We start from the raw sequence: 24,719 nt of genomic DNA, 5'->3' as shown, positions 1-24,719 counted from the left end.
CATGGAGCTGGGACAGGGGAGGGTCAGGCTGGGGGTTAGGGAAAGGTTCTGCACCCAGAGGTGGTCGAGCACTGGGACAGGCTCCTCAGGACCCATGGCCTGAGTTTTGGGTGGTCCTGTGTGGAGCCAGGTGTCGGACTCCATGATCCTTGTAGGACCCTTCCAACTTAAGATATTCTATGATTATAAAAGTATAGAAACCTGAGCACATGTTTAGCAAACAGAAAATGAGAAAACTAAGTTTGTTGATCTGGATTTAAAAAAAAAAAAAAAAAAAAAAAAAGCTAAAAGGAGATCTTACTGCTGTCTCGGCTGCCTGGTTGGTGGTTACAGAGAAGACAGAGTCTGACTCTTCTCAGAGGTGTGCAATGAAAGAACAAGGAGCAACAAGCACCAACTGCATTGTGGAAAATTATGACTGCGCATTAAGAACAATAACAAAAAAAAATCACAAGGATGATCATTCGGTAGAAGGAGCTGCCCGCTGTGGCTGCGGGGCGTACACCCTCAGAGAGAGTGAAAACTATTAGGAAAGGCCACGATCAACACGGAGACAGGCTCTGCTCTGAGCAAGGGATACAACCAGATGATGTTATGAGATCCCTGCCACCCTACGTTATTCCATAACTCTACAACACCAATGCATAAATCTGAAACAGGAAAGTTTCAAGCATTTGGTGGGGAGGGGGAAGGAAGAAGGGGTAGAGTTACTTCCTAAAGGTTGGGGATTTTGTTGCTTGTTTTTTAATGGCTTCAAAAATATGAAGTTTACTTTTACCTTCCTCTCCTTAGTTTCCAGAAGTAACTATATATGCATTTTAGTTATTTATTTATTTATTTTCTGCAAAGGAAAAGAAAATGAAAAAAAAAAATGTAGGAGTAGATTTCAAACTAAAGGAGGTTTTCTTTCTTATTAAGGTCCACAGGCTGGCCATAAAAATGTATCGTGGCATTAGATGTATTTGTTTGAAATACCTTATACTGAAATTCAAACAGTTCTTCAAGCAGAATTCCTAGCAAGAAGGATTTGTGACAGGGAAACTACAAGATTTACTTTGAAGAAAAAAAAAAAAACGGGTGTTTAAGAGACCCACAAACCTTCAAAAGAACACCTCCTTCAAAAGGCCCCACCTCACAGCTATAAGGGATTTTTTCAGAAGTTAATGTATTTACATAAAGTGGAAAGACTTGCAAATAGTACAAGGCAATTACTGCAAATACTGCAGCAGTATTGAACAAAATGTTCCTGATTTTCATTGTTTTTTCAAAGAAATCAATTATTTCTTTCATCCACACTAAAACTATAGGCCAAATCCTGTACTTCTTACTAAAAGAGTTATTCTAGAGACCTCCTGCTGGTCTTCTATACAAAGAAAATGAATATGCCAATGAGGTGGAGAGAAAGAAAAGGAGATTGAAAATACAATCCATATGGAAAGAAAAATTGCATTTAAAATGCACCCAATAAACACAAAAGATCTACTACATTGTACTTGAGTAGCTTTGAATTTTGCACACTATTGTTGACATTTATATATTTATCTGTATGTATGTATATAAAGACACTTATATGCACATAAATACACACATGCTTCATTCTACATATAACCATGCAGATTAAAAAGCCTGCCCCTTCTTGTTTTTAGTATTAACACACTGGATCCTACATATTCTCTGGTATCATTAGCTAATAGCGCCCTGAATGTTCTCTGTGGTTTCTTATTCCTGCATATTTTAGATCAGCTTTGTGAACATACTAAAACTGTATTTCATGAAGAACAGTTTAGAAAAGATAAAAGATGCAGATAAGCAGAAATGTCTAGTTAGGCAATTCAAAGTAATCATTGCATCTTATCTTTGGTTTACTTTTTTAAAAAAATCTACTTCTGGTTTATACATAAATACTTCTGCATCCCACATTTCATGTTTCTTATTATTTCTGGGCTTATCCCTAGAATGCTTCAGGAAGAGTCGGGGAGAGACCTTAACATTTTTATTGCAGCAAGGAGAACGACTGCTTTCATCAACTGGTGTACACACCAACAATCACACTTCCACTGAGGTTTCTTTCCTAATCTGTAACTGCCAGTAAGAACTGGAGGGAAAAAAAAAAAAAATCACACTGCCAACTATGGTACAGCAAGTGTCCAATCTTTCTGTATAGCAGCTCTGTAGATTTCATCAAGGGATTCTCTTCTCACTGCTGTAAGCATAGCAGTATCCTTCATCCTATGCACAATAACATATTTTGTATTTTAGTCCAGCAACATTTTCCAACGTGACAAGAACACTAAGAAGTAAGACAGTTACCCAACATCTGCATTCATTCCCACCTATCTCCTTTAGCAACCACAAAAGACAAATTTTAATCAGAAGTTAGATTCATTTTGAAAACTACCCTAAATAATTTAAGAATATTAATAATCATCAATTCCCAATAAATTAATTACATTACCTGAATGCTTCACATCATTTAAAGCCATGCTGCCTACTTGAAGGTTGAAAATATGAAAATACAAATTTTTTTCTTTACATCATACCCAACATATGCATTCTATGAAAAATCAAGGTTCTGTAATTGTGAATATCAACACAGTTAACAAGATAAATAAATAAAATAAAATTTCCTTATCATTCTCTGCATAATTAACAAGTTAGCTCTGAAATACTAGCAGGCTGAAGTGTTATTATTTCTTGTGGGCACTTGGATGGTGAATTCTGAAGACAGTTATGAATCAGTAACTGAAGTCATCTTTCTGTTAATACCTAGAGCTTATAGATTTGCATACAGAGCTATAACTGAAGGCAGTCCATCAAGCATTTGCAAAATTGTGCATGAAGTTTGTTTGGGGTAACCCTAATGTTTGTTGTTTTGTTTTGCTTTTTCTTGCTTAGAACCTGGTCTCCCATAATTAGTACCACTCTTTTCATTTCTTCCCTTAAACTTCAATTTGCTCCATTGATTTTTTTAATAGAAAAACAGATATTTCCTATCTGAAATGGTGATTTCAAGATAAAAATATTTTCAGTTATTTTTTAATTTCCATAAGTATATATTTCTGATACCATTATTTTATCAATAATGATACCACAAATAATATACAGACAGCAGAGGAAGGTCAAGATACCACAGACTGTGAGGTGGAAGAAAAAAAAAGGCTTCCAAAACTCATCTTGTAATCCTGGCATATGATTTAAGATAACAGACCAATCTAATAACCAAGTTGTACAAAGAGAAAAAGATAAGGTAACATTGATGGAGACTTGAAAGATCATCAGCATTCAATGAGTACAGAGACCTCGGCACACCATGTTCAAACTTAGAAATTCTTTCCATTTTTATGGCATTTTGCTAAAAATCAGAAATAAATAAATGCGTAGCCACCTCTGGAATGAGGAGTCTATGAAGACAATTTTTACTTTGGGATTTCAAAAGTGAATCAAAGGTTTTTGTGTATGATTCTCCAGAGTGACCCTGACTGCCTTGTTTTCACCAAAATCATTCCATTCTTACGGGAGTTCCAAATATTTCTGCTTTTAAACATTCTTTTTAAATGTGAGGGCTTCCCCAAGTGCAGAGCCTACTGCCACTTACCTTCTACAAAAACCCTGTGCACTAAGAACTTGTGCAGTAACTGCAGTAAACACAAATCTTCCAGCCATTTCCCAATAGTCAGGTATTTCTTTGTTCACATGTCAAGGCCTGCCACTTAAAGGTTTCTGTGACAGAGACTGTGATTTAGTAATATTATTGAAAACTACAGGCCTGAAAACATTTCACTGAACTCTGATTTCACGGGAGGAAATACAGCCTCTCAGGCCCTTCCACTTTCCCATATGGATACTAGTGCAAACCACAGAACGCTACCTCTAGGAAGGATTTAAAAACTAAATGTATGAAGCAGTTTTCCAACTTTATGTCCTTTAAACAAACACCAGAAATGATTCATTACAGCCATGTGGATACACTGTTTGTTCCCTACTGCTGCCGGAAGCTGTTACACAATGTGAAAGACATTGCTCTGTACAGAAAAGGACTGGGCCATCTCTGCATCCTCTCTAGACTAGGATACAGACAGCCTATCCATAGACCATGTGGATGAGGTCCGGTCATGCCATAGTGCCCATGGTTTTAGTTTCCAAGGATTAAGGATGCCTTTTTGCTGCACCACTATTCTGCTTCTTCAGAGCTCAACCAAAGTTCTGACAGACAATGAACTAAAATATCTTTCACCCTCAAATGCTGGTAGGGTTCAGGATTCTCAAATCATGTTCCTGCACAGAACTGTGAAGGTTTCCCTTGCAAAATTATTTTTCAAGTCTTTATTTAAAAAAAAAAAAAAAAAAAAATGTCCCTATCAAAGAATCTGTGTTAAGATGTTATTAAGATTCTTGAGACCAATACCAACACAAAATACCTCTGGCCATAGGTTTGAGTTTATTTTCACACAAGCCTTTGGTTTCTTGGTACAAGGCTATCAGATACTGTCTGGGGAGGGGAAATGTTTCCACAACTAAGTCATCCCTTTATTTTTTTAATCTGCAAGCTTCAAAACATCTAAAATTTGTCGAGAGGAAGTCAAAGTTACTGTAAAGCATCAGGTTTCTGAACGTCTTACCGTCAGCTCTCCTCCCACCCTGTAATTCACATACCTATTGACACAACTTTCTACACTTCAGAGCCTTGTTATTTCTTCAGTATCATCAATGCTGAAAGAGCAAGTGTTCCACAAGCTGCAGAACTGCAAAAACAGAAGTGTGAGACGGTCAGAAGAAAACACCAATATCAAAGATATTACAATGACAGTAGTAATTAGTAGTGCACCATTACAGGGAAATGAGTGCTATACCTGTAATGCTTCAAAGCATAATAATGCTTGTTCCTTGTTTTTTTCCTGAAGTACGTAGGACATAATGTGCACATTATGAAAAGTATGTCAGATCTGTTGCTACTAGAGTCAGCTTGCACAGCATCCAAAGAGACTGAAAATGTAACATAACAGTTATTTGATGCACAGGTGAGTGCTTTCCTTTCCCCCCCCTAACTGCTGCAGTTCACAAGAAGAAAGTCCTGCGTTTTCATCACCATGCTCTCTCTCTCTCTCTCTCTCTGTCTTTTCCTGGTGGGATTCATGAAAACATGGCTGCACATGCCAGTGAAAGAGCTGGCAGTGCTGCATGCATGTGCGTGCAGAAGGCTGTCCAAAGGAGGTTCTGAGCACACGGCTCTGGACAGCCAGCTCTGAGCAGAGAACAGCTGATAGCTACAACATGCAGCTGCTGCTCTCTCTATTATCACAAGTTCCAGTCATCTTTGTTCTGTAGGCAAGAAGGAGTAGAGTGGCCAGAAGGAGGTAAAAAAAATAATTTCAGAGAGTACCAATACATTGGCATAAGGTGTTCATCCCTACCTGGAAAAAGAGGAGAAGTAACAAGGACAGCTGAACTGCTCTAATATTTTGAATTCTAGGACACATATCTACGGTCACCTCTGCTATTAAGAGGAGGAGCTCAGGTGGCTTGGAAGGAAAGGATCCAGTGGGGCACGTTGACAGAATAAAAGCTATTACATTTTAGGCCTTTACTGAAGAATTTCAATGGATTTAATTTAATTTCAAGAGGGTTTTGAAAACCAATATTGTGTAGCCTTTCATCCATAGTTATAAGCATGAAGCTTCCTCTTTTTTTTTAATGCATCTTTTGAGGTTTTTCAAAGCAATGGATTTTCTTTTGAAACCTCTCCTATTATAGCCTGTGCGATGCTCTATGAGAAAGGGTTTAATCCACACTGCTTCTGCTGTTCCCCCATAGTGTCAAAAAAGAGCAATGCAAATATTCACAGTATTATCAGACAGATACAGAGAATAGTTTTCTGCTTTCGTAATAGTCTAATTATATTTTTTGTCCAGTAGAGAAAGATTCATCCACTTTTCCCTCATGACTTTGAGCCAGCACACATCTCTGGTCAGAACATTCCCCTTTGAAACACCGCGTGTTACCAGAAATCCCGTGGTTCTCCGCAGCGCCTGAAAATGCTTGCTATGAGTCAACAAGGAACTCCCAAAATGTTCCTCCTGCACAATACTTTGCTCCTCCTTGTTCTTTGCACCTTCCAGGTGAAGTCTGACCCACAAAACCTGTCTGCAAAACTACAGAAATACAGAGCCAGCTTCTCCACACAGGAGCTCTGACAGACGTATGAGGAGCTCTTCCATGGCAGCCCCTGCTATTAAAAGCAGAATTCCTACCTGAAATGAACCTACCTGAAATGAACTGGTCTCTGGATCATGACTATCTCATGTGAAGGACGGGTCTCAAGAAACGCTAGGCCAAAAGCTGAATTTAGAGGCCAGTCTTGCCCTTCCTCTGTAAAGGCGTTATGAGGGCCCCAGCTTCTCTGAAGCTGTCTCCTGCCAGCTGCAGCCTCCTTTCCCAATCCCACAGCCTCAGAACAGGCCCCTAACCCCCATCTCGCTCCCTCAGCTCAGGTTTTGCTCCCCGGGTTTTACAGCTCCTGGGAAGCTCTAGGAACAAGCAGCTCTAGGAACCCGAAGCTCTCTGACAGAGCCCTGGCCTTTCTGAAGGACCTGTTGTCTCCTGCATTGCAGTGAGAGCCAATAATCTACATGTTGGCCTTTGGATCCACTGACCATGGCTTCCTTCTATGCACAAGGCCTTGCAATCCACACACAAAGCTGCTTTTCTGTAAGCTTGAAACATTACCTACTTCTAATTTTCTGATTGCAGCTCCCGTATTTTTTTTTCACAAGTTCTGCATTTGCATTTCCATCTTAAAAGATACTACATATAAAGCAATACTTCAAAAAATGATGCTACTGGATTAGAAACAAACTGCTTGATGATGCATTGTGCCGGAGCCTAAAATATTCACCAAAACTGGATTGCAGAAAATAATCTGATGTGATTTTTACAGTGCCAGTCCTGAAAATATAAATGAAAAACACAAAACAAACAACCACCAAAAAAAAAAAAACCACCAACCCCCCCCCCCCCCAAAAAAAAAAAAACACACCTTGTATCAGTAGTCTTAGATGCATGCCCTTACCAGTTAAAGCAGCAAAATTCCTCACTGCATTTTGCAGCAAGGAAAACAAAGTGTGTGGCACACAGACCTTTTGCGTTGCTCACATTTTTAACTTTCTGCGCTCACCAGCATAAATCATCCAACTTTTAAAGAAGTCTGACACTTGGAGCCAGGACTTGTTCAACATGCTGTAACTGCTTAGTTTAGCTGAGCTCTGAAATTACTTGCAAGTGAAGTGTTTGGAAAAAAAGCAAAACTAATGGTGATTTTTGACCTTTTCTCCAAGTCTGTAAAGGGGAAAAATGAAATACATAAAACATACAAAGATCCTCACCAGCAGAATAACTTTCTGTGAAGCAAAACTCAAACCCCTGTACGTTACCACAGAACTGAAGAAAAAAAATCAAGTTTACTGCATCATGCCTTGACAAGAATAGTCCTTCCCCAAAGATGAAGAACTGACTGACATGCAAGACTTGCTATTCTCAAAGTCACATGAGAAATAAGAGACATGCAGAATAAAAATACCGGAGACATGATGTAAAGTGGTGAATAGGCTAAAATTAGTTCACGTTTTCTTTTTTCTTTTTTTTTTTTTTTTTTTTTTTTATGAAGAGAGTGTAAGGTTTTATTATTATTATTAAACTGAAAACCTTGGAAAGCATGGAAAGGTGAAAAATGGAGATTCTAAATCTAAATGTACAAACACATGCATGTGAACCTATACTTGTACCAGCATAACTGCATGCATCCATTTCTCCTTCCAGGAACGCTAATTCAAAGGCAGTTGTTATAAAAATAAGGAGAAAAATACCACCACATCTCCCTCATAAAAAAAACATGAGGAATAACATCAGGAAATTTTATAATGACTAGGCAATGTCTATTCTGGTCTCAAAGACAGACTGCCAATATTCAGCATTTTTCCACCCCAGGTTTTGTGCCTTACCTTTCCAAATGTTCACTTGCTTTATGAAGACTAAAAATAAAGGCTTCTTTCTTCTTATTGTTAATATTTTCACTTGAAGAATGGGAATTCTTCTTATTCCTTCTATTCATTTTCAGTTTAAGCTGGTATTACTCAAAGCTGGAATGAAATACAATGAGATGACTGAGTATAAAATTAAAGTTTTATAGTCAAAGGTCAGCAAATTGGTTAAACGTCCTTTGAGTTATAGAAGCAGCAGCAGCATATAAGTACAGGACAGCAGATTACAAGTTCAGCTTCTCTAGGCTGCAAGCAAAGCTGAATTATTTACTTTGTGATGTCTCTGTGGAGCTCAGGAAATCTAATTCTAGACAGCATTGAAATTTTTTGATACACTACAGTCACTTTCTTCAAGTGAACGTAGAGCTGTGACATGGATGCAAGTTGTTGATTAGCTTACACAGTTAAAAATATATTTTCATGACCCCCCACTTCCCCTCTACTCCAAGCCTGCCTGTACAAGTGCACTGATTAGGCTGCAAACCTCTTTGGAAAAGCAGCACTGCTATAAAGTCATTAAGAGGATGTGGTAAGAGAAGAGGCATGCTCTGTGTGCCAAAGGGTGCGTAAAAAAATAGTGGAGAACAGCACTAGGAAAGGGGGTGGGGGGAAAGGAGGAACACATTATTTGAAGCTGGGTCTGACTGGGAGTTATTTTTTTCCTAGCAGCCTGCACATTGCTGTGTTTTGGATTTGTGGCCAAACCAGTGTTGATAACACACCTAGTGCTTGCAGGGTGTCAAGGCTTCCTCTGCTGCTCACTCTGCCCCCACAAGGAGCAAGCTGAAGGGGGTAGGAGGCTGAGAGGGGACCCAGCTGGGACAGCGGGCCCCAAATGACCCAAGGGTACTTTATGCCATGTAACACAAGGCTCAGCAATGAAACCGGGGCACTGCTCTGTCCACAGTAGCCATTGCTCTGAGGCTAGATAGCAATCGCCTTGTGGGAAGTGGTGACTGATTTGTCTTCCCATCACCTGGGTTTTGTTCTTTGCTTTTTCTTTTTTTTTCTTTCTTCCTCTCCTCGTGCCTCACTTTTTCAACTGTCTTTACTTTGACCCACAAGTTTTCTCACTTTTGCTCGTTCAGTTCACTCCCCATCCTGCTCTGGGGGAGGGCTTAGCTGCTGGCTAGGGTGAGCACACCATACACTGAGAATAGGAAGTAATCACAATCATACTGATAGTCAAGTTATAAATTAACCTGGACATTTTGAAGACTATATTTTCCTTTTCCTTTTTTTTTTTTTTTTTTAAGTTCACTGTACCTGAATAATCACATGACTAACAGAAAATGCAGACATTTCTCTTCAATGTCCTCCTTGCAGTTAAGAGACATTTTTAGAAAAAACTAATTAAATAATTAACACTGTTGTTCTCTGAATGCTGAACCAACTACAGAAGCAAGCATAACTGCTCATATCTAGGCTGCACAGGCCAAATTTAGGAAGAACTGTGCGCTGGTTTACGGGTGGACATTCAACATAGGGCACACAGGCTGCCATGAAGCGGGGTCTGTGTCAATAGACTTGGCCAGCAGTCAATGAGCTTGCCCAGACACTATGGCAGCAACCTGCTTCTGGCAGCTCATTAATAGTTATTCCTCTTTGCTTACCTATTTGTTCCTCTGCTGTTCAGGCCTCTGGGAGAAACTCAGGCTGCTGAAGTCAACTGCACTAACAACAGAGCAAGAACATCACTGGTAGGAACTGCTGGAGCAAGAATCCCAGGTTACAGCTATAATCACCCCTTCCACACCAAGTTCAAAATTATTTTTCCTCAGATATAGTTGTCTGATTGTGACAGAAAAGGGCATGATTTTGAGAGGCATGTGATGGTCGTCAATGCATACAGTTTAAGTTATGTGCAAAGCCTTTTAAAGTCTATTTGATGCGGATGCTGAGAGAAGCAGCAGACCTGCGTGCCGTGGCAGAGCTCAGTCCATTTGAAGGTGCTCCATTTGTAGAGGAGCGGCCCTCACTGCGGTGTAGGAAGCTACGTAGGTGTGCACAGTGCCTTTCCGTCCTGAGGCCTTTCTAGAGCAGTGCAACGCAAGGCACGCATGCTGACACACAAAAGCTTCTGCAGCAGCTGTCCTGCCTGGCGCGCCGCTGATTTAACGCTTTCTCCTTGAACCAGCGCCGCTGCTTTGAAGCCACAGCCCGAACAAAGCACACTGCTTGGTAGTCACAGCAGCTCTATCTGGAAACAACGTTTTTTATAATTTAAAAAAATTATTACAAAATGCGTGCGCTTAGGGAAATGCAGCCACAGAGACGATGCATGGGAGACGTTCAGCTGAAAGATGTTTCAGCGCAAGCTGCCTGCCGCCGCCCTACATAGAGGACGGCCTCTGCACACAAACCACAAGAAAAGGAGGCCAGCGGCCTCCACTGCTTCGACTGCTCGGTGGTAGATGCACTGAGACGTTGCTACTTTCATGCTAAGTGAACTCAATCTGAACAACAGCAAGTGGCCCCTTTCCAAATAAAATAATAGGAGCTGCCTGGGGTGAGTTACCCCACTGGCCCTGACCTCCCCAGCGCAGGCAGCAGACAGCAGCTGCGCGGCTCAGCCTGCACCAGAACCGCCTGGCTTAAAGTGCCTCTGCTGGCTGAGCTGAGGATGAGCAGCAGGATCCCTGCAGGGGCTCTCATCCTCTGCAAGACTCTTCAATTTCCAGCCCCGCAGTTTCGCTCTGGGCAGTGAGAACAGCAGAGCTGCGCCTGCCCTCCCGTCCTGGTGGTGGCAAGAACCAGGGCAGGCTCTGAACACTCTGGGCATGAGACAGCTGGAGGAGATGCTGAGAAGGAAAGGGAGGCGTCTTAGAGAGAAACCTCTCTGCCCTGTCTCCCTCTGCTAACACCTCTCCTCCCATCACCAGTCATCCCATCAGCTTCTCTTCTCTAATTAAATGAGTTTGGAGCTGACTTGGAAAGAAAGCCAGTGACTGCAGCACAGAAACGTTACTCACTTGCTTGGTGATGAAGTAGGAGCCTGTTTGGTCAGTCAGTGGCTTAACTTACTTTATTTTAATGAATTATCCTAGAAGTGGGATACAGAGAGGTGCCATGTCAAAACAGCCTGACATCATCACCAGACAAGCTTCAAAATGAGTTCCAAGTGGCAGCATTTGTGTGGAGCCTCACACACCGTGTAGCAGCACCAGCCAAAGTAAACCACCTTCTCCCCCCGCGAGGAGCCGTCCCAGGAGGAGCCGTCCCAGTACCCCACGTCAGGAGCGATGCCAGGGCGGCGTGCCACTGTGCGCTGCCCCCGCCCGCTCACACAGAGCCAAGACCTGAAAACTGACTACAAGGCAAGTTATAAACTGAGAGTCTTTGATTCAGAAAAAAAAAAAAAAAAAAAAAAAAGCATGGAAATACATGAATGTGACATCTGCAGCTCATACGATCTGCTTGAGAAATATATGAATTTTTGAACCGTGGAGTAACTTAGTAATCAGTTCAAGGGTGTGCCATTTTTCCATAAAAATTCATCACATAGAACTATTTTCTGTGAAATATTAAAATTAGCAGGTTGTAAATAACAAAATCTAGATCATTACTGGGGTCCAGGTAACATAATTACAGCACTGAGACCTGCTCTGAGGAATCGACGTGCCTCACCCCTGACACATCCAGAGGCTCCGAAGCAGCCCCGTTTGCCAGCAGGTTTGGTACAGGGCTGGGAGCGCAGGGATTTGCCTGACAAGACCCTTTGCCTTGAATATGCTCCTGGTGGCTGTGACAGGCCTGACGACATCTCTGCTCTGCTTCCTATTAAATTTTTAAGTAACTTGCTTTCAAGTTCTGAGCCCAAGTTTCCTGCCCCAAGTAAACCAAGTATCTGTGCTTTTTTTTCTCTTTTTACTTTCGTTTTCTACTTCTGCTTTTCTTTGCCGGTCAGCAGGCTTGGAGCTCAGCCCCAGCAGCACACCAGGCTTCCCAACCCTGCAGCTTGCCCTTTTTCTGTGCAACTGATCAGCACTTCCTTTTCTATTTCTAAATAAAATAAACTTGAAAGCTATGCCTTAAAACCCGCTAAAAATAGTGCCATGTCTGCTCTCTTGCAGCTAGAGCCGATCCCTGATGTCAGTGCTAGGCAGGGGAAGGCATCTCGCGGTTTCTGGACGAAGGAAGAAGCCCGGCAAGTAGCACGCTGTAAGAAGGGAGCATCTTGCTGAGACTGAGCCTGGCTGGAATTTGACTCCACAATATCACAGATCAGCAAACAAACTAACTTCTCAAAGCCTTAGTACTACTCTTATTCTGCATGCAGCTGAAGGCAGCATTAGGGCAAGAGGTTTCTGCCCCCATTCTCCCTCAAGCCCGCAGCCACTAGGAGGAAAAAAGCCTTTGTAAAGCAACACGCGTTTCCTCACAAGGGGCAGGTAAGAGCCCTGCAGCAAGCAAACAGGACATCACAGCTTGCTTGATCTATTCTCATTCCGATTTTTGACATGTTCCCCTCCCGTGTAATGCCCAAAGTACCTTTGTCAGTGAGATTTATTTTATTTTTCAGGATTCAAGCTATGATCGTGCTGCTCATTCACAGTAGCACGCAAGACATGCGCCCACCCTAGGGAACAGGATGTGCACCTACACCACGCACACGCTTGTTTGACCGCTGCACACGTTAGCAGGGCTTGAGGGGAAGCCCTAGACCAAGAGCTGCACCATCCCGGAGCCTGGGGCTTAGCGCTGACTCCCACGGCTATCACTCACCACACTCAGCTGCCTCGTGGGAGATTACAGCTTGGAGCACACCTCTTCCACCACACGCTTATTGTAACTGTAGTCCCTGATTAAAAAAAAAAAAAAAAAAACCTTCAAGTAACACCAAACAAAAGCCTACAACCAGTTCGGTGTGTTCAATCAAAACAGTTCATGGACTGCCCGAGTCTGATTCCTCATGTTACGGGAAGTTTTATTAAAAGCAAGTTTCAAGAAACAAAATTATGTGTTTCCCCAGCGCCTCTCACAAGGTTAACCACATTCTGCTTCAGCATTAGAAGATTTTTAAAAATCCCAGTAAAACTGCAAGCCACTTGGAGTGTTATTCTCCTCTTCCCCAACGTGTTCATGGGACGCTTCGGTGACCCTGAGGAGGAGGGAGCGTCCCTGTGAGCCCAGCCACTGCATTTCTCTGGTTCCACCAGCAGCCCTTTGTGCCCAGCAGCAATCCGGACAGAGCAGGCTGGTTTGGTGCAATCTGGAAGGCTGTTGTAATAACCGACAGACCGAAAACACAGGGAAGGGTTTGGCAGCTGTATAAAGCTCCCTCTGAGCTCCAGTCCCCGCAGAAGGGCACCAGCCCCAGCAACCAGCATGACCAGCCAGTCTCAGGGAATCCAGCAGCTTCTGCAGGCAGAAAAACGTGCCAAGGACAAGCTGGAGGAAGCCAAAAAAAGTAAGCATCTGGCCTGTTTTTACTGTCTTTTTCTACTGTAAGCTCTTCAGAAATACAGCGGCTCATGCAAAACCAGCATTATTTCATCTGTACGCAGCACAGATGGGCTGCTCCTATTCTTTTTCTGTGCCATTTCCCTCCCACTCGCATCAGTGCCGTGCCCTGACGGCAGTCAGGCATTTATCCCAGCCTTTGGTGCACGGCTTGCTCCAAATCGTGTGCACACGTGTGCTTGTGTGTGCGTGCATGCACGTGCCCCTTCACACTGAACAAGGTTTTCTTTGTTATGTTCGTCCTGTCAGCTAGATTTATTACTGCTTTTTCTCAATGCCAATAATGTCATTACATCCTTCTTCAGGCATTTAAACGAGAAACCTGCACACCTCTGGCTGCCAGCTCTGGAGAACCAGACTCCAAACTCTGTATTTCTCTTTACATAATATTTTCAGTGTTCCTCTTTACTTATGAAAACCAGTAACTTGCCTTTTAATCTCAGCTGGGCTTCAAAAAGAAATACATGGAAACAAATGGAGACTTCAGAGTAATAATAATAGTAAAAGCCACAGTACAATCCTAAAAAATGTCAGTACTGTGGTCATTGCTGTCTTATTACAAGCAACAAGCAATCACTGAGTGATCAAATGGTAATTTTAAAACAAACATCTTTTTTTGCTGAATGCCTAATGCCCAGTGTAAAGTATGTGTAGATACCCAAGAATAAATTCAATCTTTTTTATTCTAGTCAAATCTAAGCAAATAGTAGTAACAACAAATAAGAAAAGGAAATTAACATCCCAATAAAATGGGGAAAAACATAGCTGAAATGTAGCTAATGATCTAAATAAAAGAAATAATTCATCTGGCAGTCCACCTGTTATATATTTCCTTCATTTTCTGCATTTCTCTCTCATTGATTTAATACAAAATAGAGTCACCATAATGTCTCCTGAGCGTAGATACCGACCACACAAGTCACTGGCTGGCATTAGCTATGAAATGTTAACACTGTTTCATGGAGAGATCTTGATTTAGAAACCAGCAGCAGGAAACAACATCATCCTCCAAACTCAACTAAAACGCATGAAGGTATCACGTGCTGCAGGAGACTATGATGAAAGATTTTGTTTTTAAGGCAGAAATAGAAGCTAAAGAAAAACTATTTGTCTAGTTTGTGTATCTCATCTAGTACAAATCAGCATTGCTGTGTGCTCACTATTTGCGTAACATGTTAATTTGTACAGCAGCACACAGAAAATGAGCAGAAAAGCAACACCCCTTTCCTAAGCATCCAGCCACTGCCTGCACCTTGTAGCCATGCAAAAGCAGAGGAAGAACATTTTCCCATCTTCATAACACAGAAGACTCACAAAAATAGGGTGTTTGGGGGCACTGCTCCTAGCTTGAGAGCAAGGAATTATTAGGGAGCGATTCAGCCTTTATGCAGCCAGCTGAGGTGCTCTCTATGGGATGTTGCCTCTCTTCTTATGTAGGGCAGAGGAAACGAATGGTTCCCCAGAGTGAGAAGCAAGAAAGCCCATGATCTGGGAAGGCACAGCCTCGTGGAGGGAATGGGTGTTAGGTCTGAACAGGGACTGCAGAATCAGGCCTTTAGCTATGATAGCTTGATGCTGCTCACCTTATTTTATTTTTCAAATCCAAAAAATGTCACTTCAGCTTTTTCTGAAACAGACGGTTTAAAAAAAGGTTTAAAAGTTTAATAAATTAAGAAACCCCCAAATGCAAACTATCGTAATAACACAAATGATGACTGCTAATGAGAGCATCTTGCTGAATCCGGGCACGAGCTCCAGCTGCACTTACTCTGCTCTGCTGGCAAGCACATTCCTGTCCCCACCTCGGCCCCACGCACAGCAGGCGTGAGAGGCGCAGGGCTTCCTGCAGGTGACCCCTCTCCCAGCCCAAGCCAGCAGCCTGAACTGAGCCATTGCCTGCGCCTACCAGCGCTGCAGTGCTGAGGTAGAACTTACTCAGTAGCTCCAGAAAACCAACTATTAAAAAGTCTGTTGTCAGGAAAAACAGTAAAACTATTTTATCGGTATGATTTTCTTCTCTATTCCTTGCCTCTGCTCTCACACATCAGACTGATCCCAGTGTACCGGGGGTTTTCCTTGTCCTTCACTTCAGTGTTTCACAGCAGTGTCACTGTGCCACCTGACAGACCTAAACCAGCATGGCTTAAATAACTTGGGACAGGGACAAAAAGGGTTGTTACAGCCAAAGTCTGTTGTGGCCAGCATAATTTCAGCAGCTTCTTCCCCAGAGTGATTCTGTAGTTGAGTCAATGTAAGGTATTGCCTCGTTTGTTTCAGACAGAGTACAGAATCTAAAACAAAAGGCAGTGCATGGCTATCCACTGTCACAGGTGAACCAGCACACACAGTGTGGAGGAATGAGGCGAGGCGATGCTGCTTTGCTCAGCAAACAGCAGCCCAGACCCACCCCGTACCAGTTCAGATCAGCAGCCCCTGCTCAGGGCTGGGCACACACGGCTCTGGGCTGCAGGTGAAAGCACTGAACCTGCCCCGCCGAGCTGTAAGCATGACTTCTGCTGTCACTGCAAACAGCCCTCGAGCAGCAGCACCGTCCCAGTGCGTCAGGTTTTTCTATTTACCTTGTAACGTGAGAAGGAAGAACGACAGGTCGTTCATGGGACACAACCAGGAAAGGGCATTTTCAAGGAAATGTGATTACCAAAACTCTCCTTATGCAAGACCTGCAGTGTTTACAGCTGATATGCACATCACCAGATCAAAAGGTAGCATGGACACGCCTAATGCTGTATATAAACACATCATGGGCTTCCTTACTGACACACACAGCTGCTGCAATGCAAAATCCACTTTGCACAACTGGAAAATCGGCACCAGAATTCTATTTATCTTCATAAAGTGAAGCGGAAGTGTGGTGCTACAGCTCTTCTGTGCATGCCTTTTCACACCTCTTGCTCAATGCCCTTTATCTGGCCTTGCAATATTCATCATATCACGGGCTGATGTCATTTACACCTGACCATTTATTAATAGCTTGTTGGTAAATGCACTTGTGCAAGGCTGAAGCTACCAAATTGATTAAACATGAAAAGAGCCTGCAGTTCTCTGTCCTTTTGTACGCTGCACTGCTTTGTCTATCATTTTGTCTTTAAGCATAATTTGGATCCCAGAAATAGCTTCACATTATCAGAGCCAACATGTTGATTCCTGAAAATCCTTCTGGGTAAAACGAGGGAAACAAATGTAACGTGAACACTGGGTTTAGCAAAACTTGGTTTCCTATAGATTTTTTTTTTTATATATTTTGGCTTGAATTTCTAGTTTCTAATAAAAGTGAAAGCTCAGATGAAAACTTTCAGGAAGTCAGGTTAGAAAACAACTATTAAGCAAAATAAGATACATATAAATAAAAGAATTGCATCAATTACATCCATCACACTCACTTGGCTAACATCCAGGATATATTTTAACGAGCAAAAAAGCTATACATACACTGATCAGCTGTTTCTATTGTATTTTCATTAATATTGCAAACGTCTGCCCAAAATGAGCATTCCTAAATCCCATTTAGCAACGTAGCACTCTTAAAAACAACAGAAATGGTCCTATTTAAAGAAAATGTCATTACATTTTGGCAACTTATGCATATGACATTATTTCTGTGCAGAAATTTAGCTAGAAACCTAGATGTTCTGTTTGAAAACAGCAAGCCAATTTTAGCAACTCTGTTCTAGGAATGTAAGATAACTTCGTGTTTAAGCAAATTAAAATGCAAAATTTTCAGAAATATTCTCTTGCGAGACCTTAAAAAAAATAGTAACAAAACTGAGCATTTTGAACTTAACCTGAGCTAGTTCATTAACATCAGAGCAATACCTACAAAGAATATTACCTTTCTCCAGGCTAATAATGCTTTCCCACAGGTTAGATAAGACAATATCTAGTACAGGGCTGACTTGCTCCAGAGAGTAAAATGATTAAGATTAGTCCAGTTCGATGTGATTCTAGAAGCTCCTGACTGTCCCCTTCCCTCCTGCTCAGCTACCAGACCCCTGGACAGGAAACCTGGGCAGCACAGCTGCTTTGCTGCTCCTAATATTCAAGCACAGGAAGAAAAGACAAGCAGGCAATAGTAAACCTGGCCCTTGGGGCAAAAGTCTCCTCAAACATGGAGTTTTCCACACCTCTTCTTTTTAGTCCTGGAGTAAATCTCTCAGGGTCACATTGTTTTGCCCATCCTCCTGTATTTCTAGCCCTCTTTTTGTATGATCTTGGCTGAATTTCAGTGCTCTGCTACCTGTAAGGACGTAAGCTTTAATTTCAGCTCAGCTCTTTGATACAGAGAATCCTGTCCAGAAGATCAGTAAGACTTTGAAAAGGCAATCCCTTATTGCACAACTAAGGTAGCAGACAAGTGGTTAATAACAGACTGATTAATTAATTTTGGTTTGCCTCTAGTGAAACAGCAGGTTAAGCTCTAGTTTCTGCTTAACTTAATCAGGTGCAGCATATGCACGATCGCATATGTTGGCAGTTGCTGATTCTGTCCACAACGTTGTTGAACTAGCAGTAATTTACTCACAGCTTTTCCACTTAATTAAATAGGAAGCAGCAGGTTCCTGCTGTGCCAATCCTAAAGGCACCGTGGAAAAAAAAGAAATGGTTGCCACCCTACAGTGACACCCTATGTATTGTGCTTACTCCAGTGCACTGTCAAGATGTGACACGTATGTGTATACATACTTTTTGTTCACTAGCTGCTTTGTGAGAGGCAGATGAACTGTTGTTTTACAGCTAATCCCTTTCTATTGTGTGCATTTAAAATGGATTTATTTATCTATCCTGTGGCCAAATATGCAACATATTTACTACAGATGGACCCCCAGATGGAATTTGAAATTAAAATCCCACTGATTTTGAAATAATGTAATTTGCTATAGAGACCCAGTTCTTCAGCTGGTGAAGTTGGCAGAGCTTCTTTGTAGTCACTCCCTCCAATTACAGCTCCAAAGAATCTCCTCCCGGCTCCTTCTCTCAAGGAAAACTCTGTAAAAGGCCGGTCAGCTCTAAATTTGGAGATGAGAATAAGAACAACTTCAAAACATGAACCTAAACCTCATTTTGAACTTCGGTGTCCAGACTGATGTCAGGCTCTTACATGTATCAGTCAGTTCACGCATACTGGTCCCAAGACTTCATACAGCAAGAGACAGAAGCTGAGGGAATCAGCTTTCATCAAACAAATACAAACTTTGGGAAGGTGTGTGCTAGGTTTCAACCTGCATCACTGCCCCCTGTACAAATCAGATTGCCTTGGTGGCAGGAGCACCCTGAGACATGCAATAAACTACACAAAAGAACACTCCCCACTGGTGAACTGTCAGTAAATCTGTTGAGCTCCCCACCGTACTCCTCCTTGCTGTAAAATGCTGTACACGACCACCTCTCACCTCTCTCCAGGTCCCACAGTCAGTACACCCACAAAAGTCAATGGTCCAGGAACCAACGCTTCAAATGGAAATCCCTGTTTCAGGCATCCCTCAGCTGATCTGCAAACAATAGCTTTAGAAGGGGCCACCAGCTGCACGTGTAATTTACTACAGGATCAGGAATTTTACCTGGGATTTTGTGGAATCACAGAGGTATCACCAGCAATCATCTTCCTCGCAGATTGGGCTTTGCTGTTGTGCCCTGCCCAGGGGAAGGGGAATACCCCACGTCACACCTGAGAAGGCTTCAGAAGCCCATTACAGGTGTAGCCCATCTGATACAGCAGCATGGAAAAACAAATCAGAAATACTAATGCTCCTCTCCCTAGCTTAGTTGGAGAATACTGTTTAGGATTTCAGAAAAGGTACAACTTTCTGAAAGTATTCATGTTGCTCAGTGACATCAAGTAAGTGGTTCCAATAAATAAATAAACAGATAAATATCAGGGTGCTTCATGCACCAAATTGAGGTGCCTTTTTCAGTTGTTCAGTCTTCACGCTCTCATTCTGGTGATGTCCTAATTTACACAACTAAGCAATAGCTTTTTTAGCCTCTGGAGCCCTTTCCCCTGGTGAGGGAGCAGGCACATCCTCTCTTGCTCCCAAAGTTCAGGTTGAACAGAGGAAAGAGACCAACAACACAAATCAGCATCAGCCCAGCAGCCTCAAATACAACATATCAACATCCAACACAAGGGTTTTACAGCTAGTGACTTTTTCCTCACAAAGGAGCAGCGCCCTGGGAAGATCCACGTGCCTTACTGAGTTTCTGTAAAGCAGGCAGACAGGTGCATCTCCGTGGGGTGGTCACGGCATGCTCAGCACTTGCTTAGTGTAAGAACTTCAGTATTGCATGCCCATCAATCCTCCTGCTTTTATCCTTTGCATAACATCCCTGCGAGATCCAGGATGTACCTGGGCCTGGCTCTGCAATGATTTACATGGGTTTAATTTTACATATCCTTTGGATTTTACCTAAGACAAAGTAACTGTTATCAGTGCACAAAATGAAGTTGGCAAACACAACCCTTTCCAGAAAGAAGAGTTTAATTTCCACTACAGCCTAAAATGCCCCTTCCATAAGGATGCAAGATCACCATCCTTTTAAAAATAAAATTATGTATATATAAAATCACTTTCATATTTTCTACACATTAGTAGAAATAATACCATCAGCTCCCTTTTTCTCTTAATCATTCACCTCTGCATTTAGCAGATGTTAGGGAAAAAGGGTGGGGGAGAAGAGGACAGAGCCTGAAGGTTGCAACTCAGTTTGGTAGTGGTTAAGATGTACCTCGCAGCATGCTGGAAATCTGCCAGCTCTAAACAGCATCCAGTTGGTGCAGGATGAAGGGATCCTGGCAGCTAATCAATACAGAAAAACTTACAGAATAACGTCTTTTCCAATCACTGACAACTAAAATCTGTTATCTGGCTGCTACTATTGCTGATGAAGGAAAGATAGATATTTATTTAAACACAAAGCTGTGATTTAAAAAAAAAAAAAAATCGTTTCTGTTATGAGAAAATGCATAGTTGCAAAAAGACTTGTGTTGTTAGCAAACCAACACGCTTTTCATGTTGATGCCCAGGGAGCTGGGCTCAGAAGGTGTGTGCTGGTGAGACAGGCTCTCAGGCACAAAGTGCCCTACAAGCTCACTTGGCCCCTCTGACAATCCCAGGCAGATAGCACCGCTGCTCACTTTGCTCACAGCTTCATCCAGGAAACTTCTACACCAGGTAGAAATACCTCTGATGTCGAGCAATTCACCTCTTGAGATGAAGTGACACCTGCAGAGTAAATCCTTGTTTCTCTTCTCCATTAGGAAAGGGAAAGAGGCTGAAGCAGGCCAAAGAAGAAGCCATTGCTGAGATAGACCACTACCGGCTGCAGAGGGAGAAGGAGTTTAGGAATAAGCAAACAAATGTAAGTAAGAAACGTGCATGGCCCTTTTTTGTCAGTATGCTCACTAGTAGAACAAATTGTTTCAAACAGCGTTACCTGGACACTTTCCACAACCTAAAGTGACCACACTGATTGAACCCAGCTGTCACACAGGCATCTCCTGTGACGTGCAGATGCTTCATTTGGGCTTTTTCACTGGCGTGGAATGCATTTGTACCTGGTACTGTAGATTTTAACACTAAAATTGTCTAGATTCTATATTTGGTTCACGCTTGCCCTTTTGAAGACGTTAACTCCCTCAAGTAAAATGCCTTCAGGTTCTCCTTCAATTCCAGACAGATCTTGATTCTGCCCTGAAACTGGAGGTTGAAATAAGGTGGATGTTTCAGTAATAGTGACAATTTAAAATCCTTCTTTCTATTTCTGTTCCACTTTAGCTTTTTGTCTGCATACAACACTGCACCTCTGGTGAACTCAAATCATCCAAGCCTTGGGGTTTTTCCTGTCTTCATAGTAAAAGTAGTCTAGATAATATTTTCCTATCTGAATTGCAGTTCATTTTATACATTTATGCCATCTTGCTGTCTTCCCTAGTATTTTCATAAAGATTCACAAACCGTTCTCTTTTACTTGGTGACCTCCCTCTTACATTTTCGTTCTTGTGTTGTTTTGTTTTTACTGCCAAAAAAAAAAGCCAAGGAGGCCAAATGAAAACTGCTTTATAAACCTGCTATTTCAGTCACACTTCACATAAGACATTCTCCAGCAGAGATCATAAGGCTTAAGGATATACGTACGCAGTCTCCAACAAACACAGCCACCAGCCACACCATCACACTGCCAGGCCAGGTGGTGTTGTCTCAAACATACAATATCAGATTTTTACTGATACTAAAATAAAATAAAAATATGCCTACAATTTATTCACCTTTTCAGTCAAAACAAACTTCTCACTTTAGGTCTGGAATAGCAGAAGAGAAAAAAACCTTTCTTTAGTGTGAATTGAATTTTTTCATCCCAAACAAAGCTGCAAGGAAAGGCCACTGTTTGTCAACTGAGCGTGTTACACAAACAGGCCAGAGCACACATTGCTCCTCAAATGGCAGCATGCAGCTATCTGTACCCATCACTGCAGTCCTCCCTCATGTTCCCTGACCCCATTATGTCGAACATTTATCTACCCCAGACAAATGTCATCATTATTTACCTGTGCCTGGAAGGCAGGCAGAAGTTCCAGCTAAGCCAGTGAGGTCTGATACCCACTTCACTTTGCTGGTTCAGGTGTCCAGGCACAAACACATTTCCTTCTCATCCTTCTGTGTTGCCATATCCTTGCTGGGGTAACTTCTCTCATACCACAAGAAGTTCCACTTCAGTCCGGAACAAACAATGGCAACAAAAACAATGATTAATTTGAGGTTAGATACAACTAGAAAGATTTTTTTTAACATATAAAATTTAAGCCCAGAGCTCAAGCTGATTTTGATAGTGCTCATAGTGTTTGTATTTGGGGTCTAAGGTCACTGAACTCTGGAGATGTGAACCCTGGCTCCGAATTTGTGGTTTGTGTAACGTGTAATGTTTTGCCAACTTTGGAATGACACTAACATTAGACCAGTATAGGCAAGATAAGGGACAGGCCTTCAAGGTCAGCAGAAATCACAGACTAAGCAGAACATTGCCTGCATGCTGACAAGAAAAAGATCTTCAAAATCAGAAGCAGAAAAAAAGGAGAAAGAAATAAAGGAAGGAAGAAAGGAGAGTAAGAATTGATCTCAGATTACGATATTAGCACGGTCCAGGAGAGCAAGTTCCCAGTCTACAGAGGCTCTTCTTCAGATTAAAACGCTCTCCTTGAGGTTTTGCGAAAGTATTTAGTATTTAGTATTTACACGCAACCATCTGGGATCTTTAGAAAGTTATTTTGCCCTGTGGAAAAAAAATCAACTTCATAAATCCAGTCTAAGCTGTACAGTCCTTCCCACATGAGGCCCTTACAACTTGTCTAAAAGCTAAAATAAAATGCCAGCTAAAAATAGTTACTATAGAAAACAATCTTCTTTTCCCAGTGTTTACTATTGTGTCTACATCCTGTATATCTTCCAAATCATAAAATGTTTTACATCTGGAGTGCAGACAAACTTCATACTACGTTGCCAGGTACAGATAATTGCAAAGGTGATTTGTGCAAAAGGAGATCTTCATTCAGCTGCTTTTCCTTCTCTCAAGGACTAAGTTGGGCTGAAATCACATGGAAAATAAAGCTAACGACCCCTCCCTTTGTTTGTGGTCAGCCTCTAGGTACCCCACTACCCCCACAGGTTAGTTCAGCTGCTAGTCCATGCCAGAAAACTGTGGCAGGAATAAGAAGGATAGGTTATTTATTCCTTTCTTACTTTGTGTGCAGAAACGTCTTCTGCTCTCCTCCATGGAATTCTCTGGCTGAAAACAAATTTCTCTCTTGCTATCTGAAGGACTTTTCCACAAGGGAAGAATGCAAGGGATGTTGGAGCAGTGGGGGAGGAAGGAACAAAGCCACGGATTTGGAACGTGTGCATCTGTTTACAACATAACCTTGCTAAAATGTTCAGCAAGTCTAGAGTCAATTAAATTCTAAGCGAATGTCCTGATACTAACTGTGCCAGAAGCTGTCTGGTATTTTGCCAGATAAGAATATGTAACATTAAAAGACCTTGTCTGAGGCCTGTTGAGGGTTATACATCAGTAGCTGCTGAAGACTCTTCAAATACTCTGAAACTCTAATTATGCATTTTCAGGAAGGCTTTCCCGTGTTTTGCTCCTTAGCGGTGCTCACATTTATTCTCAGTGAGGCCAAATGAAGCACACTAGTGCTAAAACTTAGTTGACTAGTCATTAAAATAGAAAACAAATTAAAATGAATGGTATAAAAGACAAAACATGTACAATGTTGTTCCCACAGCAAGCTAGGAAACTTGCATTTCATAGGGAGATACCCATTGCTAATGAGCATATGAAAGAGTTCCCTCGAATCCTGTTTCTATGTGTACGGTTCAACCTAGATCACACCCTTACTGTTAGAAAACACTGTGACATGTTTGCATTGTGTTTATGCTAGATGATAAAGAGAAGTACAATAAACACAGTCATACAATGCCTTTTTTGCTTAGAGGGCTTCTGCTTTTCAGGTAATGGGCTCCCAAGGTGACCTCTCTGCTAAAATAGAAGAGCAAACAACGGAAACCATCCAAAAACTCACCAGCAGCTACCGCAAGAACAAGGAGAGCATGATGAAAAAGCTTTTGAACATGATATACGACATCAACCCTGAAGTCCACCCAAACTTCCGACAAGCAGCTTAAGATCAGCTATGTGCTGGGGAAAGACGTTTGTAAGAAGTTGGCTTCTTTCTTGATAACCATAGATATTTGCTCCTTTATTGTTTCTGTATTTGTGAGAGAAAGAACACTAAAGCCAAAAGTGCACAGTTCCAGAAAGGTTTTTGATGTGACAAGAATTATACAGGGTTTCACAAGCATTTGTTGGAATATTGTTTTTTCCTGGTGGTAGTTAAGCCCCTGTCATTTGAACGAGGGCAAGTCAATAACTGCAGAATAAATAATTATTTGACACCAGCAGCTTTTCAGTGGGAGTCTTTCTTTCTTTTTCTCATATAATATGTTCTGTACTAGATGTGTTGTTGCATAAAGTCTGTTTATCCCATTCTTTAGTGTACTTCAAGTCATGTGAAATAGAACCCCACAAAAATAAAAAATAAAGCATTTCTGTTCTCCTTGTGACACATGGAGCAGTCAGATTACGGAATATATAGGAACTGCCACTTTTGGTCAGAAAGAAGAGGTCAAAACACTGTCAGCTGTTTAATCCTAA

The 24,719-nt window shown here is 41.8% G+C and overlaps 1 protein-coding gene and 1 long non-coding RNA gene across 2 annotated transcripts; one reads left to right on the top strand and one right to left on the bottom strand.

Moving 5' to 3' along the window:
- Positions 1–664: 664 nt before the first annotated feature.
- Positions 665–19,231, bottom strand: LOC137860169 (uncharacterized). The gene is made up of 5 exons (XR_011098757.1): positions 19,073–19,231; positions 18,905–19,003; positions 7,995–8,132; positions 4,654–4,742; positions 665–2,229 (listed from the first exon to the last, which is right to left on the bottom strand). It is a non-coding gene; the product is annotated as an uncharacterized lncRNA (long non-coding RNA).
- Positions 13,229–24,463, top strand: ATP6V1G3 (ATPase H+ transporting V1 subunit G3). Its single transcript, XM_068690088.1, has 3 exons — positions 13,229–13,443; positions 20,770–20,870; positions 24,017–24,463. The coding sequence occupies exons 1-3, from the start codon at positions 13,362–13,364 to the stop codon at positions 24,188–24,190; spliced, it is 357 nt and encodes a 118-aa protein (XP_068546189.1). The 5' UTR covers positions 13,229–13,361; the 3' UTR covers positions 24,191–24,463.
- Positions 24,464–24,719: the final 256 nt, after the last annotated feature.

This window comes from Anas acuta, chromosome 8, assembly GCF_963932015.1.
Source record: "Anas acuta chromosome 8, bAnaAcu1.1, whole genome shotgun sequence".
In the NCBI taxonomy this organism is placed as follows: Eukaryota; Metazoa; Chordata; class Aves; order Anseriformes; family Anatidae; genus Anas; species Anas acuta.
Note: the sequence above shows the minus strand (reverse complement) of the source record. Positions and strands in the feature narration are given on the sequence as shown.